Genomic DNA, 18,109 nt, shown 5'->3' with positions numbered 1-18,109 from the left:
ATCCTTTTTCCTTTTTGCTCCTTAGTGATTCGAAACCTACAACTTTAGGGTTGAAGGTGGGGATCCTCACCATCCGAGCTTCTACCTCTTGTTGAGGGAGAGATTTACATATAGCAGGCACAGCATTGGCGGAGCTACTTGGTTCTTAGGGTGTCCAAATTGGACACTCTTAGTCGAAAAAAGGTATCATATATACAAGTAAAATGATACGCGGAGTGATTAAATAACATACTTTGACCACCCTTAACCTAATAAGTTGTTATAGCCTAGTGGTTTCAGACTACCTCAAATGAGGTAGCGCTTGCATGTTTGAATCTTACTAGTTGTTATGCAATTTCTTGACATCCTTCGTAAAATTCCTGGCTTTGCTATGGAGGCATAGATTACATTTGGTTGGGTCAATGGACTTCATATCGCATTGCCCGAATTGTTTAGTTGTAGTTGGAATATTTGAGTCGCTGGGGTTGGGGGTATCAAAGAATATGCAATGATTCTCCATCTTTATGTCTACGAAAATGTCTTAAAAGACAAATAAGTTGCAGATGATTATGTAGTACTCCCTTGATCTCGATTTTAATTTGTTTGTATTACTTTTCTTTGCGGCCTATTTAAAAAAGAATCCATCTTTTCTTTTTTAGCCATTCTTTAATTTCAACTTTTCACATAACATGTTTAAGATCACAAAATTAAATATTTTTTTGGTATATGTGATGTATTTTTTATTTAAGACTACAAGATCCATTTTTTTTTTTACTTAAATTTTGTGCCATGTCAAAATAGACAAACAAAACAAATTAAAACGGAGGGAGTACCATTTGTTGATGCAAGTTTTGTATGACCATAGCATGGACTAATAAGTTGCCGACCTTCAAACTACATTACTCTTTTAAGTAATTTCTAGTTTCTCAAAGACGTAATTGGACTGCGCAAATATAAATTTGATTTTTGACCTGTTTTTAATTCAAAAAAAATTTGGAAAGTTCAATTTCTTATGGTAAAGTTTCTTGAATTAAGATTAGTACGACAAAATCCAAGAGTGTCCAGTCAGAAATTTGTGTTTCATGTTACATTGTATGCTTTATGTAGATTTCCCTGGTGATGGACGAAATTGGCCTGTTGAGCATTACACAAATATAGTATCGCATTTGCCAAATGGCAATTGACGTTGGATCTACTCCGTTTATATCCTGGAAATAAAAAAGTTCTTTCAAGTTGAGGGTCTATTGGAAATAACTATCTATCCTGCAAAGATAGAGTAAGGTCTGTTTACGTTCTACCTTTCTTAGACTCCACGGGTGGGATCATAATGTGTGTCGTTGTGAATAAACTAAAAAGAAAGACAACTACCATTTCTGTCCACTTAAACGCTACTCCTAATTTTCTCCCTGTGTATGGTGTTTTCATCAAATATCTAGTAACAGACGTCCGGCCAACACCATCGGCCTCAGTGTATGCATCATCAAGCAAAGTAATCAGCCAGTCCAACGCTTTATTCCTTGGGGAAGGCGGTGACGGTCTCTTCCCTTCCCCAGCCAGGCAAATGGCGCGTTTCAGCTAGTTCAACCAACACCTTTATGTTGCAAAAATTTGAATAAAAAGAAGAATTTCTATTAGAAAGACTTACATTGAGTAACCAAGATTCTATGCTCATTCACGGTTTTTTACATTAAATGGTGTAGCAAATTTTGTACACTTGACTTTAAATGGTACAAGAATATTTTTTTTAGTAGTGTATTGTAATAGGAGAATTACAACATTTTGCTATATATATACTATATTTTGTACTACCTATGTATTTTTAGACTTGTACATTTCTTGCAACTGCATAGTTTTAGGAACTGATCTTCTCCGCCTTTTAAGATAAAATCAACCAAGATCTCTTCATTTAGGATTGGCAAGCTTGATTAGATAATTGCAAAACCCCACAAACCAAAAAGTTCTTTGAGGAGGACCAATATAGAATATCTTGCTTTTTCCATGGTAATCGGAGATATTTCACAAGAATACCCTCTTTAACGTCCTTGCAGCGACTCGGGAAGCCAGCTTACCAGCGAAATCAGCAGGCAAGCGAAGTAACTGTAGTTGCATCTCTTGTGGAAGCTGCAAAATATAAAGCGCATCTATTTTTAGTTATGTAGAAGTGCGTCTCAATGCTGATTTAATGTAGTAATGAGAAGACAAAGTTGAAAATATAAGCCATCAAAATGGAATAATCACCCTTATAGAGTTTCTCTTTACGCATCTTCTCTCTGAGAGCAATCATACACTCAAATAGACTTGTACAGCTTCCTTAAGTAACAGGTGGGAAAAATAATGTTTTAGTGCAAGGGAGGTAAAAAAGGGGGTGTGCTGTGTGCGCAATTTTCTGATCATCAGGCATACTTATGCAGTTAAGCCCATATGACATCTTTTTAGCAATAAACACCATCCAAAAGACTGGATTCAAATTCTCACGTTGTCTGTTATCATAGAGATGCGACCAGTTATAAAATTGGGGAGATAATAAATCTCTTGAGCTTTACCTCAGGTAGAACTGAAAGGAGGGGTAGATATTCTTGGACAGCTTCAAATTGCTGAAGGGCTACAGGTGTTCCATTCAAAGATATCATCTGCTTGTTGGATGTTCTAACTCCATTAACCTTCTACAAAGAATAAATTAAGAGTCCACAATTTACTAACATATCAAGTAATTGTGCAATAACAATAAGCATCAATTTGGCAATGAATTAATGATCAATAATGGGGTATCCATAGTTAAACCAAGTATTACAGATGCACAGGGATTATAGATAACATAACAATTCAGTAACTGGGAGATTATCCATTTACAGAATAAGTAACTAGCCTAGAAGCTTGGAGACCAGAATTGGTGATAATTTTTTTTTTTTATGACAACTCACAGCTGCTGCCCTTTGGGTGCTCACAGGATAAAACCCCGCTTCTATGCAATAGTTCGCAAACCACATAGGAGAGGTAACCCGGACTAGGCAAGCCCCGTGCGACAAGCTCGACCCAGAAGGCAAACAAACCCCTTGCTTTCGCTGGCAAGGGGTTTCGAACTTGAGACCTCCAACATGGAAGTCCCAAGTCCAAACCACTGGGCCACCCCGAAGGGTATTGGTGATAATGTGAAGTGAAATTCTCAGCTGGCAAGGAAAATCTGTCCATATATATTCTAGCATGCATCAAGAAATAAATATGATTTTCAGCAGCTAAGTAAGACGCAAAGAGTGTTGTCATTATACTAAGCAAGGCAAGCAATTGGTATTTAAGGGGCCACATAAATATATGCAAAGAAATTATGGCATTCTGAAAGACATGTAAGATATGTGATAACAAGCTAATGTAATAAGATACAGGATTCTAATTATTAAACTGATGCTTTCTCTGGTGTCTCTAAGCTCCAATATCTTAGTTGTTCATGTATCTGAATGTTTTTTCTTCGAGAATACATGCATGTTATGGGAGTAAACTGTGGATAGTCTCTCTCTAATATCAGAAGTGGAAAACAGTGTAAACATTAACGTGCATGCAAATCCGTATCAACACTTTCTACAGATATTTTTCCATAATGGAGGAGCAATTAACATCATGGAGGTTTTATATGCATTCATTTTTATTAGCAAGATTCTCTTACCATGCTGGGGTTCTCGTTTTCTCGTAGTCCTGATATCAACAGTAATAGACGTTGCAAATTTCTAAGATTAGTAATATCTTCATCAGTCATTGAAGATGGTCTGGAGGGAGAGAACGGTAACGAAGTTGCAACTGCATTTGTTACTGAATCGAGAGTTGCAACACCAAGTGCAACCATACCCTGTAAATTGGGATAAAGAGTAAATTCCAAATACAACCAGCAGATGACTTGAATGACAGTGACCCTACTTTTGGAAATTTTGGATACACCAGCGGGAACTCAAAACACGGAAAAGGAAGTACGTTAGCCACTTCTCAAAACATCAAAAGTGAAGTGGGAGTTTTTTAGATTACTCGCATTAGCATCTGTGGAGATACCACTTCAAACTGCTGAAGGCATACTCTAACATCAAAAGCACTTATTTCTGGAACTACACATGATATTTTTAGTTTCCATGTCATATTCATTGGTTAAGCAGTTTCTAACTTTCTAAAAGATATTGGGTCTTGCATTATCAGATGCATTTCCATCCACAAATCACCATCATGAAAGCAAAACCTCTCTTCACCTTTCCGTTTTCTATTTATGTCTACGTACTTCTCCTGGAACTATATTTCTTTTTTTGTAAAAGAAAAAAGATGAGAACTCCCAATTGTCAATTATATCTGAATTAGAAACACCAACCAGATATGAGTGCTACTAATTTAAACCAGTTAGTCTTCATAATAATCCGCTGACTTCAAAAAAAATTGACTGAAACATTATGAAACTGAAACTTCCTAAAGAGTTGAGCAATTATAGTATTCATCACCAGTTTGAATTTAGTAAAAAGAAGGTGCTGAGCATTCCTAATAAGTTTGCTTGCATTCTTGTAATATTAAAACACGAGTCTGTACCTTAGAAAATTCTTCAAGTAAAATTTCTCTGACAAAGGCACCCTGAAGATAAACAAATGAATTAATAAGTAGTGTGTGTATTTTTTTCTTTCTTTCCTTCCTTTTTTCCTGGATATATTCCAGCCTCTGGTCTGTTTAATAGTGCAATATTTTCTGAGATAGAATACCTTATCATCCAGTGTAAAAGAAAGAATTTGCTTGATAACAACCTTCGAATCAGTCCTGCCATTTTGATTCTCTATCAGGGTTCTTTCTGTCTTGGCACGGAGAGACTGTTATGAAGAGAGATTCAGGATCTATGCTTGTATATCAGAAACAAAAAGCTAATATGGTGAAACAATTTTCTCATATATAACTCAAATATCAAGAAAAACAAGAATTCAGCTGTGGCTTCTTTCACTCTGTAACTGTCAGGTGTATGCTTACAAAATACAAAAGTGATGTGTACAAACATATCAAAAAGCTTACCTCTGATAAGAGAGACTCTAGTCGATCAATCCTGAACTGACCATCCTATAATCAAAAGTATGGAGTTATAGTTTATCATGAGTACATAAACTGTTGGACTTGAAATTATCAATTTTTAAGTAGAATAGCATCGGCAACCAGTAAAACTTCTGTTTACTGTCTCAGGCTTCAAGTTTGATATTTCTCTACCTAACGGTGAATAAATTAGTCTTACAATATCCTTTTCAGAAGAAAGCCCCTTCAAAGTATTCATAGTTAGTTGGAATCAAGCGTGTATCAAGTACTACGTTATTAAACAGCAAAGAAAAGGATAGCAAAGAAAGTCATTGCCAGCATAACTACATCCATACACGATGGAAACCTAGCTCGTTTCACATTATTTTGAACATATAAAATAATCCATTGTTCCTGTAACATGCCGAAGGAGAAATAGTTCCTTTTTGTGGACAAAGAACAAGTGTGACATACTTGAATATTCATTTCCAATTTAATCATTTGAACTCATGAATACGACTAGTCGACTACTAAAGATTTGTAACTTTTTCCTCCACTAGGAAAAATAATTGTTAGTGGTTTGGCTGTGGGACCAAAAATCAGAATGGCAGTCAGAAATCTGAACTAGTAAGAGGTCTGTCAAGTTGCTTCAGCTAGGGGAAGGCTGCGAGTGGGTGCTAAGAAAGAGAATGAGAGGCCTCATTTGCGTGTACCTTATAAAGAAGTGCTCTTAAAGAAGCGTTCAGTTTCGGTGAGCTGTCAGTTAGTACTTTTCTAGCAATCCATGGGTATGTACTGCCCAGAACTTTGTATTCTGGGTTGATGCCAATAGCAATTCCCTCCAACACAGCAAGGCTAGATGTCTCAAAATTACCAGTGAAAAACATCAGCCACCAAAAAAATAAAGGAGATCAAGCAAATACAAAACAAACTAATCTCTAATTTTCACGCAAAATTACCTTCGGATGACAAGAGAGAAATAAGAAGGTATTTGAAACTTAAATTTGTACCTGTAATCAAAGAGTTTTGCAAAACTTATCAGAAAAATACAAATCATAATCATAGCATTTAGTGTCGTCATAAGAAAAACCATATATCTGCTAAAGCATTATCTAGACAACAAAGACTCTCTAAACATAATCATCAGTGATTTCAATATGAATGCTAAGGTTCCCAGATTTTAACGTGCAACATGCACACAACTCACCATGGTAATACTTTGGTTTCCAGAGATGATTGAAGGCTTTCACCCCTTCATCTCGTCACAGCAATGACCAAAACCTTTAGTACTACTGATGTGGAAAGTTGATCAATAGTTTGAATTACTATTTCTATGCGCTCAAACTCTTTGCATACCCATACATCAAAATGAAGAAGATAATGAGACCAGAAAGATTCTAGATAAGCATCAGACTGGGACAAAAATTAAATAAATCTGATTCTGCAATTGGAGGGATGATGCATGGCATAAGCGAAAGAAAGCAAAGTAACTCTTTTTAACTGCGGTATCCCAGCCTGCTTGTGTGCACTCAATTAATCCACCAATACCTGCTATGTCCCACCAGTTAAACTTTTCTCTCACAGTTTAAGCAAATGAGAAGAACTCACTAATTTTGTGTCTGCTGAATTTCCTAAGGTTGTCACTCCAACTTCTCAAACCGACAGCCCAACCCTTTGGTGGCATTTTAAGAAAATAATTTTTTTTCTTTGTCAAAATACTTTATTCATCACATTATAAACTACCCACCCAAGATATTACTTTTTCTCTGGATGATTACTGGAAGCGGTGGTCATAATTCATCTACCAGGAAGAGTGTTAGCATATGCTGTTAAAGCTTTGCATTCTTCAATAATCAAAAGAGCCATTAAGGTTAACTACGATGGTTTCTTATTGTGGATATGCATTAGCATTTAGCAAAGGAATAATAAAAAATTTAAAACCAAAAATCTATTATGACATCATCACTTAACATAAATGAAACTTTTATGATACAGTGTGCATACATTTAATGTAAGGAGTATAAGCATCAAATGGAATTCTAATTCTGTTTATCATTATTCACTAGTTCCTCCTCTTTCATTATGCATTCAGGCAAAGTCTATTCTCTCTTCAGATTTTGGTGGTACAAGCACAAGTATTAGTATCTCAGTAATCTATCAGATCAGCCCAGATCAAGGTTGACCACTAAGATAATGTTCGGTGAATTAGACTAGGATCAATGCCTTAAAAAGACACATCGTTCAAATAAGTTTCTTCCTTCTTGTATTTTTATTTAGAGAAGCCCCCCTCCTCTGAGCTTATCCTCATCATAGCAAACTCCATAAAATATACATCTTCTGTACCAACTTAAAAGATAGATATGATTTAAGCATAAGTGAAATACAACCAAATTACATCACATAATAGAAGGTAATGCAGAAAACAAAATACATTTCAATTTCTCTGGAGAGAAGAAATCATGAAAAGCGCTTACATGGTGAATCCCAGATCTCCGAGAAGATCCCCAAAACTCACATTGCGGACTCCTTTGGCTACAGCATCCCGAAAAACACCTAAAGGGGAAATTTATATCAGTAAAGAAGAATACAACAATTAGATCACTTTCTAGGTCTAGAATTTAACTGTATATAGCTAATAAATGTCAATATAAAGGATAAAACCTGTTAGAGCTTCTGTAACTGCAGCTTTGTCACTTGTGGGCGGAATAAGCCTGTCAATGATAATATATTGTATCAACACTAAATAATTCTAATATTAAGAAGTGACCTCTCATTGAGTAGTGAAGATATTAATAATACCCAAGAGTGACAAAATCCTTGGCCAATGCACTGTAATCACGATTCACTAGATGGAGACATGCTTCAATGAAACCATCACGATATTCTTGTTTGAATTCACCCATCATACCGAAATCTGGGATTAAGAGAAATTTTAGGTACAATGAATTGATGATAGGTAGCTATAAAGTACTCAACTGGGATAAAGTAATCAAATTTCCACAAGACTAACTGTTAAGAAAATGGACCTTGGGTCTAAGCTCAACCCAAAGCTAGATCAAGTGGTGAGTATTTATCAAGACCATATAAGGAGATTACAGCCAACACACTTAATCAATGTGAAATTCTAACCCTCCTCTCCCTCCGACCGGACATCTGGAGCGTGGAGTATTATAACTTGGGTAGCTCAACATTTGGATAACTCAACATCACCAATAGGGTTGGCTCTAATACTATGTTGAGAAAATAACCTTTAGCTTAACTTAAGCCCAAAAGCTAGCTCAAGTGATGAGGATTATCCAAAGACGATATAAGGAGACTAAATCCCGAACGCGTAACCAATGTGAGATTATAGCACTAACAAATAAAATTACAAGGAACATGAGGAACAACCAAGAGCAACCCATAGAAGTTTGTTATTTAGCATCACTAACAACCAGTTTCATGTATACACTTCATAAGATAATCAATAAACTACTTTTCAGGAAGATAGCTACCACGAGTTCCCAGCAGCATTTTCATTTAGTGAGCTATTAAACAGTATCGAAAACCAGCATTAGAGGATGGCTAATGGTAATCAACAAAGTAGATGTTTTAACCATCTCCTTAAGAAAAAGGCAACCAATGCTAGTGTGAGAGAGAAAAAAGGAAAAATAGAAAAACAAAAGGTTACCATCATATATTGGAAAAGTAGCAAGTACATAAGGTAACAAGCATATATTCAGAGAAGTAGCATGTAATAAAAGATTTCCAACATGATATATTTAGTAAATAGCCCATGTTCTGCATGCATAAGACTAGAAACTAAAATCAATGAAGTACCTAAGTAGGCTAGCTTCCCATCATAAGTACGAAGAAGGTTTCCGGGATGTGGATCTGCATGATAGAATCCATACTCTAGAAGTTGATTGAATGAGCAATAAACCCCTACCTGTGAACATCAATTTCACTTTAAAGTATGGTTCAAAGTGGAAAAACACACAAACATTGAGGGAAATGAGTTTCACGACTTAACCTCAACCAAATAAAGATCCTTGACCCCAGCCAGCTTTTGCCCCTAGCCAAGAGAAAGGTGTATTAACATGAGCAAGATGTCTAAGCTTCATAACATTAGGAGACAATATACACCAGTTTATAAAATATTCCACCTCATTGGAACTAAAAAGAAAATTCTTGACACTTTCCACATTGCTGAGTTAATACATAAATCAGTGAACCCAATGAGAACACGTTACTTCTAGGATCTACTGTATTCAAATCTGAAATTCTCAATATAACGAAACCAATAATGACAAAGAAGAAATTCTTCAAGGAAAAGACAAGATTCTCAAACGTTTGATCAACTAAACATTAGTGTAATCTAAACCTCTTTGGATGTAACTATTCAATCTTTCCCAGTTGCTTGTCTCCTCCTAGACAGTAGGTAATGTGCATCAATTAGTGAATATGTCAATCTAGAGAAACTCTCAATCAAGTAACCTTTTTCTATATACACAGGGAATGAATGTCAAGGACTGTCAGAAAGCCAACAGGAACCACAAAAAGACATGTTTTAATCAGAGGAGCAAGGATAAGAAAGAGACCAAATGTTCTCAAATTTTTTGACCTTCAGTAAGAAAATCTCCAGATATCATTTTTGCTTTAATTCAGAATTTTAACTTTTCCTGTCTTTGTTGACTTAGATATCAATGTGGAAGAAAGCTAGCTGAAAGATAATAGAGCGTCTAACATAACTTGTCACAAACTAACCCAAAAGCTAACAAAATGTAGGTATCACTTGACTGAAGCTTTTAGCTCCTGATATGGCGTTTTACCTCTAGCCACTGCATAATGAGCACTTTCCGGGTTGTCAGTGCCAAATTCATTTCAGGAACCACAACATCCTGTATTGAACCATACAATTGCCTGCCATGCAATTATGAAAAGTTTAGACCATATGCGAATATAATACTAAGATTTTTCCCTATTATCTTAGTACATGCATGAATGTGCAATCACAAATTAAAGAGTAGCATACAGTCTAATACTTATGATGTTAGATGAAGCATGCACGATCAGCTTAGCTGGAAATTACGAAATTTTTGTAATTGTTGGAAAGATGAGAATGCTACAAACTATGATAATCAACTAAAATAACATTGTGCATGGGAACTTTCTATTGGCACAGGCTTTTGATAGTTGTTGAGCAGCTTACCATATTGCTATATCCAATAAGTGGACATTCATGATGAATCTGATACTAAATAATTGTGCAGGTTACATCAGATTGAGATCACATTCCTTTATATGTTCATTTCATTATATTTGTCATGCTTTCAAATACTTTACTGGATTTTCCTTTTCTCTCATTTTTATAACACATTGGTTCACCCTTTTGACATTTTCTTATTACATCCCAAAGTAGCGTACACTTGCATTTGCAAGAAGAAGGAATGCATTTACTCTTGGTCTCAATGCATCAGAAAACCAAACAAAGGAAAATCAGTAAGCAAGCTTTGTCGATGGAGTTTCTTAAGTTCCTCTCTATCTCTCTCCATTCTCCAAAAGTTTCCCAGTTTGGTATTGTTTATTGGCTCATTAAAGAACAAAGGAAGAAATACTTCTATCCCTACGTGCTGCTTAATTACCTCATTAACCAAAAAAAACTTTTTTATCTTGGCTTTTTCCCATCAACTTGAAGAAGGGAAAGGGTCAAAACGCTAATCCATAATAATGAATAAGATGCATAAACAAAATGTCTATTACATCTTACTGTTGTAAGAAAGGTTTCTAGGTCTTTTACATTAATTTAAGAGAAGGCTTGAAATTGAAAATTATTAGACAAGTATTCCAACAGAAGGATCATTGACTACAAAGCTTTGACAAGAACGTATGAGATCAATAGAAGTAACTGCAATAGGTAATCCAGTACAGAATGCTACAAATTAGCCCCAGTTTCATAAGAAAGAAAAAAAGATTTGACACATTTAGGATATTTAACTCATGATAAAAACTAATTGAGTTTCATAAAGTTCAAAACCCCACTGGAAAATTCTGTAAAAGACCTTGGAGGCGAATCAATTATCTTGTTGTTAACCACAAAAATAGTGGGATTAATCTCTGATCAGTAAGGTTCTTAAAGGTGCAAACTCACTCATCACGTTCTAAGTGAGATTGGATTAAAGGTATGCAGGTTTCAGATATCTTATAGAGGATGCAGTCAGACAGGTCAATTATTTTTACCGAAATTTGACTCCATTCCGTGCTTCTTGTTTGTAGTCCATCTCCTGCATTCAATTTGACCACCTGTATTCAATATAAAGCACTAAGAATATTCCTCCTTCTTATTAGAAGTAGTTATTGCTAATTTTGATTTTTATATATCTATATATGATATATGAGGATGTTCAGTTAAAATGAAAGATCAAGACAAAAAGAAAGGGTCAAACTACCAGACTAGTACTAGTCAAAGATTTTATGGTTTACCATAGAGGTATCTGAAATGTTCATGTAGAAAAGGTAGTTGAATGTTGACATGTTATTCTTTGATACTATCATATGTTTTCTCTTGATTAAATGAATATCAATACAGAAATCCTAGTTTTCTCCCTATAAATTTCCATTCATCTTTCAAAAGAAATATAGTTTCCTGTAATAGATCTACTATGTATAGACCGAAACTGTTCTTTTTCAAAATGTTCTGAAGCTTATGCTCTGTCAGTCTTTCCCAAACCACAATAATTTGTACAACTTAATTATGGAATACTAAAGGAAAAATTAATTCCTCTTGCATGACAGAATATGAACCTAAAAAAGAATAAAGTATTGATCAGTTGATCAAATTTTAAGTGTAGGACTTATAAAGTAACACTAATGTTGAAACTCACAGATAGGAATTGAAGTAGTAGACATCAAATTAAAGAATTGACAACAACCAACAATCAATCAACTATGCCTTAATCCAAAGATAAAACTAGACCAGTTAGTAGATAACAGAAACAATTTCATTCACACCAAAGGGCTTCTTCCAACGGGGTTTTTTACAACTTTGATGTCAATTATCAACTAGTAGGACAGGAAGTATGTGGAAAGCCACAAACATACGAGAGTTTACTAGGAAGATTAAGATATAAAAGCATACCCGAAAAAGACTTGAGGTCCACTCATCAACAACTGCCTGTATATCGAGAAAAAAATGTGTTCAGGACTAGTAATTGCAAAGAATATGTCTTGTCATGTTGGAAATAGATGCCTGTGCACACTAAATTTCAGATCAGCCTAAATCATTTAGTGTTCCATATCTCATCTCATTTTTCCTCTCTCAGCTAGGAATTTACTTGTATCATAGTACCTGAAGGTCGGTATTAAGTTTTCCTGCCTTCTTTATTAAGCCTGAGAGATAACGTAAAATCAATATGTCCAAGGAGATTGCACTTTGAACTCCAGGTCTTTGCACCTTTACAGCAACAACTTCCCCGGTAGAACGAAGCCTAGCTTGATAGACCTTAAAAATAGAACTCACATTTAGTTTCTTTCACCTTTGGCTTATACTAAGAGTGAATACGAGTCCACCTAATTTTAAACTAAGAAAAAGAAGTCCGCTGCTTCACAGACCTGTCCAAGTGATGCTGCTGCGACAGGCTCAGGTGAGATCTCAGAGAACATCACATCTATTGGCATGCCAAGCTCCTTCTCTATAATTCCAAAAGCTACTTCAGAGGAAAAAGGTGTTATCCGATCTTGCAACAGAGATAGCTCATCCAAGTACGATGGTGGTATCAAATCCTAGAAGAAAATTTTTAGTCTGATTAACATCACTAGATTTAGTGTAATATGGGATGCTAACATGACTCAATGAGTGTGCATTTCAAACAATTAATCTTTGCATAGACTACTTGCAGTTATTGTCCCACTATTTCACAAGCAGTATGAATTAGTTGCATAAAATGAACCATTTCATGCGAATGAGCATTTTGGATACATACTCAGAATTCTAGTTCATGAGAATTCAAGGATGTAATAGTTGCAAAGCTTGGAGAAATGTAAATTTTGGAACCCCTTTGATTTTCGAGCAGTTTCAATTAGCAGACACATTAATTGTAAATAATGCTCTTTATTTTTTCTCTCTCTTTGGTTCTAAAAGATGTTTCCAAGATGGTTTTACCGTCAGAAACCAACACACATATATCCAGTCAAAAAGGAACTAAATACAAAATAAATCTATGATCCAGCATGTTACCTGCAATAATGCTAAAAAATTCTCATTTTCAAACTTGTTGACAAATATTCATTAAAGGAAAAACAAAGGGGAGCTTATGCCAATTTCGTAAAGAGAACTCAGTCAGAGAAAAACAAATATAAAGCATGATGAGCAGAAGCTCCCTATTGTGTCCTACATGATTCAATACCGGAGACCTCTACAAGATCAACAAATCCGATGAAAACAGAATTCCCTCAGGTTTCCAAGAAATTCACTGGGTGTTGGGTGGAAGTGAATCCACAAAATTGAATAGCTGAAAGAAGCTCTACTTACTGGTCGAGATGAGATAGCCTGTGCAATTTTAACATATGCCTGCAAAAGAATATTTTAGAATTCATCACCATGACACAGGGATAATATTGTACAAGTATTCAGCAAAGCTTGCACAAGAAATTTATTAAAAAGAACACAGTTATAAAAAAACTGTAGAAAAAAAAGAGGAACTAGACGAAGAATTGCAGGAAAAGAAACTTGTAGTATATAAAATATCATAAGATATCGCAGAGAGAGTAGGAATTCTCTCAAGCACATCCATCTTTCAGAGATCAAGGCTCTAGATTAGGTCTATCGAATACCTTAGCCATTAAATGTTTCAACGCGAAGGCTTGAACTTTGTGCAGAGCTTGTAGGTGGGTAGGGATTGACATCACGCAAGCCTAAGTATGGAAGGACAATATGTCTGGTAACCAAACATGATTATATGGCAGTGCCACCGAAGAGACAGCATGTGGTACTGAGATGATTCATATTGCTAAGTTCAGTTGCACCATGCTACAAGTTCCTCTTGATGCCTTTGATCCTTTCTTATAAGTTACTTTTGTATGGAGTCAGTTACCCAAGAAGCTTATTGTGCAATGTAGAACTAGGAGTTTAATATCAACTATTGCTACTTAGGTTAGTTTAAAAGATTCTTTAAGTAGCATATGTTCAAAGGACCTTAAGTTCATATGCATAGTCTAGTTGTTAGCATAGGTAGGTTCCTATTGGAAAGGATGACATGGTCTAGCCCATGGACTGGGCATGGTCCACGGGAATAATGTTTTAGATGATTATTTGTTGGAATCACTAGCATGTAGTGCCCCAAAGTTTGATGCCTGGTGTTGGTTTGAATTTGACTAGTTTGTTAGAAATAAGGTCACTGCACTACTATCCACGACAAAACTTAGAACTTGTCATATTGAGCATACTATTCCTAGGAATTGCGCTGAAAAGATGTTTAGCTGACAATTCAGACTTGAGCAAATAAAAATATGCCCAGTAAAATGCTTCTAGTTCTAGTAGCAGAAAATGTTGAAAACTAATAAAGAATAAAGGAGAAAAAAAAAGAAAGGTTTGAGGCATATAAATACTTGTCAAGAGAGTGAATGTGATTGCCTAACTATGGGAATAGATAAAAATGTTGTTCCTGGGATGTGACAAACCTGTTATTAGTCATCTGTATCGACTAATCTGCAAGTGGAAGAGCGTTCTTTTGCAGGTCATTAACATTTAAAATATAGTTTCAAATCTTGTAAACTTTCAGAACCAGTTGTCCTTTTGCCAATTAACTGTTAAAAAATCACAAAAATAAAAAATTTAATGTAAGGAGTCTTCATATTTTTCAAGTACTGCACTTGAATCCCCAAGTCCAAGCCCAAGTCTATCTGTGAGACACACACTAATTTCCAATTATAGTATGTGATGGGAAGTACTTTAGTACGAAATATATGGAAAAACACTTAGATGCATCTTTTTTCTTGCATTTTCATGGGATTTCCGAAGTCCAGTAAACTCAGAAATCGTAAGTCAGTCTCTTTACTCAACTGTCTGGGCTTCTTACTAGTAACAGTGAGCTACCTAATTATTGCCACTTCCATATTAAAACTATACTAAAATCGAGAGTTGTTTCAGTAAAAATTGCAAGTTCAATTAATAAGACATACTGGACCAAGCTGTAATAGTATCTTCCTCAATTCTGCGGCTCTAATCTGCAAGCAGCCAAAACAACACTAAGTTAGTTCAAGTACACATAACGAGGATGCATTATTGCAAAAAATGTATCGGAAAATACTAACTTTGAACATCTCATCGGCGCGTTCATTAACAATATCCAGATACCTGACGGCGAACCACTTTCCCAGAGTAGAACCGATTTGGACAAGCCTACGAAGTACAATCAACGGTTTCTTCTGATAAAACGCAGAAATTTTCGCGATATTATACTCCGTAAGAGAGTCCTCCTCCGACGGATTCAGCTCGAAAACGTAGCCGGAGTACTTCGTGAAATCATCCACCTCACGCGCAACTGCCGCGACAGGCGGCGCTACGCGACTGGAGCTGGAATTGACCTTGCTCCGCCGGAATAGACAGCGGAAGGAGCCGTCGGAGAGTGAATTGGCGGCGAATAACGGCAGCGGTTGTGGCGGGACGACCAGCATTTTGTGGCGGAGCGATTGTATTTTGCGTGCGCCTGTTAGAACCGTTATGTATGGCTGGAAGTTGTACCCGTTAGCAATAAACAACTAATAATATCTCAAATATTTTCAAAAACTTATTTGCGTATATTTGAATGGTAAAATTGTTATCATGTTCAATCAGTTTAAAACTATATAATATATCTTGTGGTTCAATAGGACCGTCTCAACAAGTTTGAGGCTTAAAATTAAACTTCAAGATCTTATTTTTTTAATTGTTATATATAAATTGAATAATTATAACATAAAGTGAGTCTCGAGAAGGTAGGATTTACGCAGACCTTATCAAATAAGAATGTAAACAACAAATTTTTTAATGAAAAAAATATAATATAAAGTTAGAATAATAAAAACTGACTCAAAAATTTAAAAAGTTTATATGATGATATTGAAATAGTTTCGCCGAATTTGATAAGTTGACATAATGATATTAAAATAGTATTGATTTGTTGTGGACTTGTGGTGCTTGAAATTTAAAGACTACACCAAAAAAACAAATTTGATATTTTTATAAACACAACAACAAAAGATTTTACCTACTGCAAAAGATTTTATCGTTTGGTAACTTTAAAATATTCAATAATCAGAGAATAAAGGAAAGGTAAATGTAAGGACTAATAATGTGGGTTCATAATAATCGCAAAGATATAAATAAGTAAACAACATAAGTTGCCACATAAGAAAGAATGATATAATTAACTAAATCCACATTTCTCAATTATTACAACGATCACCGATCAATCCACATTAAATAAAGTAAACACTTACTCTCCATATACATATATCATTAGGAAAATTGGTGACCCTACAAAAATTAAATCCCCAAACGATTGTTTTAGTGACCTTATGATCGAGATGACCTGGACTTTATTAATAGTAAAAGCTTTACTACATGGACCGCTTTTCTATAAAAGGTTTATCTTAAATTTTGATATTAATGTTTTTTTCTTTTTTATGGTTTTGGTTTTTAAAATGTTTTGAGATTTGATTATAGGAAAAATCCAAACAAGATATTGAGAAAACAGAGGGGAAGAGAAGGACGGGATTGAATTCGTGGCCTTGTGGAACTCAGTGGATGCGTGTAGAAATAGGTACTGTTTGGCACTACACAATAGTATAGGAGTATTACTTTTCCAAGTCTCGAAAAAAAGTTGTATATAGACAATTAATTCAGTTTGATCTCTCTAAAAATAAAAATAAAAATCAGCTAGCCTCATTTTCCTTTAAATTTCAATTAAGCATTGTAGTTATTATTTGACACTGAATTTAGCAAACCACAATTATTATTTTTTAGAGAAAAGCAAGGGTTCGGAATTGAATTTTAAAAGATAATGAAGTGTAAAATTTTAGGAAGGAGAAGATTGCACACTTTAAAGCCCCAATTTGTTATTTATTTTTTAAAGATGTTGGGGGATTTTTGAAATAGAAAAATCATATCAATAGGTGCGAATTCAGAATTTGAAGACAATGAGGACATCACTAAACGTGGATGCATGTTAGTCGAAGTACCAATACTTCGCTAGAAAATATTGTGAAACAAGTATAAAATTGATGTATCGAGAAACATAAATTAAATGAAAGTGTAACAAAGTTCAACGTGTGGTAAAAAGTTGTCAAACAAGTATAAAATAAAATGTATCAATAAATATAAATTAAACAAATATGTAACATAGCTCAATGTGTGGTTTGATGGTTTTGACCTTATAAACTTTAAGGTTGCTAGTTCAAATCTAGCTTGAATTTTTATTTACATGCATTATTTTTTTAAAAAAAAATGACAACAACACCATACTAACCATAATCGAATCGTGGGACACCTTGCTAGCGAAGATGCGAAAAGTCAAGTATTGGACTAGTGCACCACATCAACTTTTGTGATTAAGGGTACACAAATAAATATATTATTTGTATTTAGAAATATACATATATATAATATACATGTAATTTTCGAAGTTAATGGGCGCACGTACCCCTTCCCCTTCATCTAAAGTGGGTCCGCCTCTGGTTAAGAGTATATATTAGAAGTCATAAATGAACTCTTTAATCATCATATATATATATATATATATTACTAAAAGTGGAAATAAAAAAAGTTAAAAATTGAAATACCATTTTGTCCCTCCACTAAATCAAAATAAAATTAATTAATTTATTAAATACTAATATTTTAATTAATTACCAACAACTACACTTTAATTTTTTAGTTATGATGACATTATAATAATAATTGATTAGTTTAAATTCAATTAGAGTAGAAGACAAAATAATGTATGAAACTCTTCCAATTCGGTGACTCTTCGAATTTTGAAACCAAGAAAAAATTTATGTATCATGATTCAATGTGCTCCATTAATAAATTTTGGTAGGTGAAAAGACAGTCAAATATCACTATAAATACCAGTAAATTGCTCCCTAGATCATCATA

At 34.7% G+C, this 18,109-nt stretch overlaps 1 protein-coding gene across 2 annotated transcripts; it reads right to left on the bottom strand.

Annotated features, from left to right (window-relative positions):
- Nucleotides 1-1,593: 1,593 nt before the first annotated feature.
- LOC102601429 (uncharacterized aarF domain-containing protein kinase At1g71810, chloroplastic) lies at nucleotides 1,594-15,716 on the bottom strand. 2 transcript variants are annotated; one of them, XM_006358948.2, is made up of 21 exons: nucleotides 15,286-15,716; nucleotides 15,154-15,198; nucleotides 13,505-13,543; nucleotides 12,586-12,756; nucleotides 12,323-12,475; nucleotides 12,113-12,148; nucleotides 11,215-11,258; nucleotides 9,807-9,897; nucleotides 9,008-9,049; nucleotides 8,815-8,923; nucleotides 7,795-7,909; nucleotides 7,657-7,706; nucleotides 7,470-7,548; nucleotides 5,955-6,005; nucleotides 5,709-5,850; nucleotides 5,002-5,046; nucleotides 4,701-4,805; nucleotides 4,534-4,575; nucleotides 3,638-3,817; nucleotides 2,523-2,642; nucleotides 1,594-2,100 (listed from the first exon to the last, which is right to left on the bottom strand). In XM_006358948.2, the coding sequence occupies exons 1-21, from the start codon at nucleotides 15,646-15,648 to the stop codon at nucleotides 1,996-1,998; spliced, it is 2,127 nt and encodes a 708-aa protein (XP_006359010.1). In that variant the 5' UTR covers nucleotides 15,649-15,716; the 3' UTR covers nucleotides 1,594-1,995. The 2 variants fall into 2 exon arrangements, with proteins under 2 accessions (XP_006359010.1, XP_015169714.1); XM_015314228.1 differs by having other exon boundaries at nucleotides 2,523-2,639.
- Nucleotides 15,717-18,109: the final 2,393 nt, after the last annotated feature.

Source organism: Solanum tuberosum, unplaced genomic scaffold, assembly GCF_000226075.1.
Source record: "Solanum tuberosum cultivar DM 1-3 516 R44 unplaced genomic scaffold, SolTub_3.0 scf00285, whole genome shotgun sequence".
NCBI lineage: Eukaryota > Viridiplantae > Streptophyta > Magnoliopsida > Solanales > Solanaceae > Solanum > Solanum tuberosum.
Note: the sequence above shows the minus strand (reverse complement) of the source record. Positions and strands in the feature narration are given on the sequence as shown.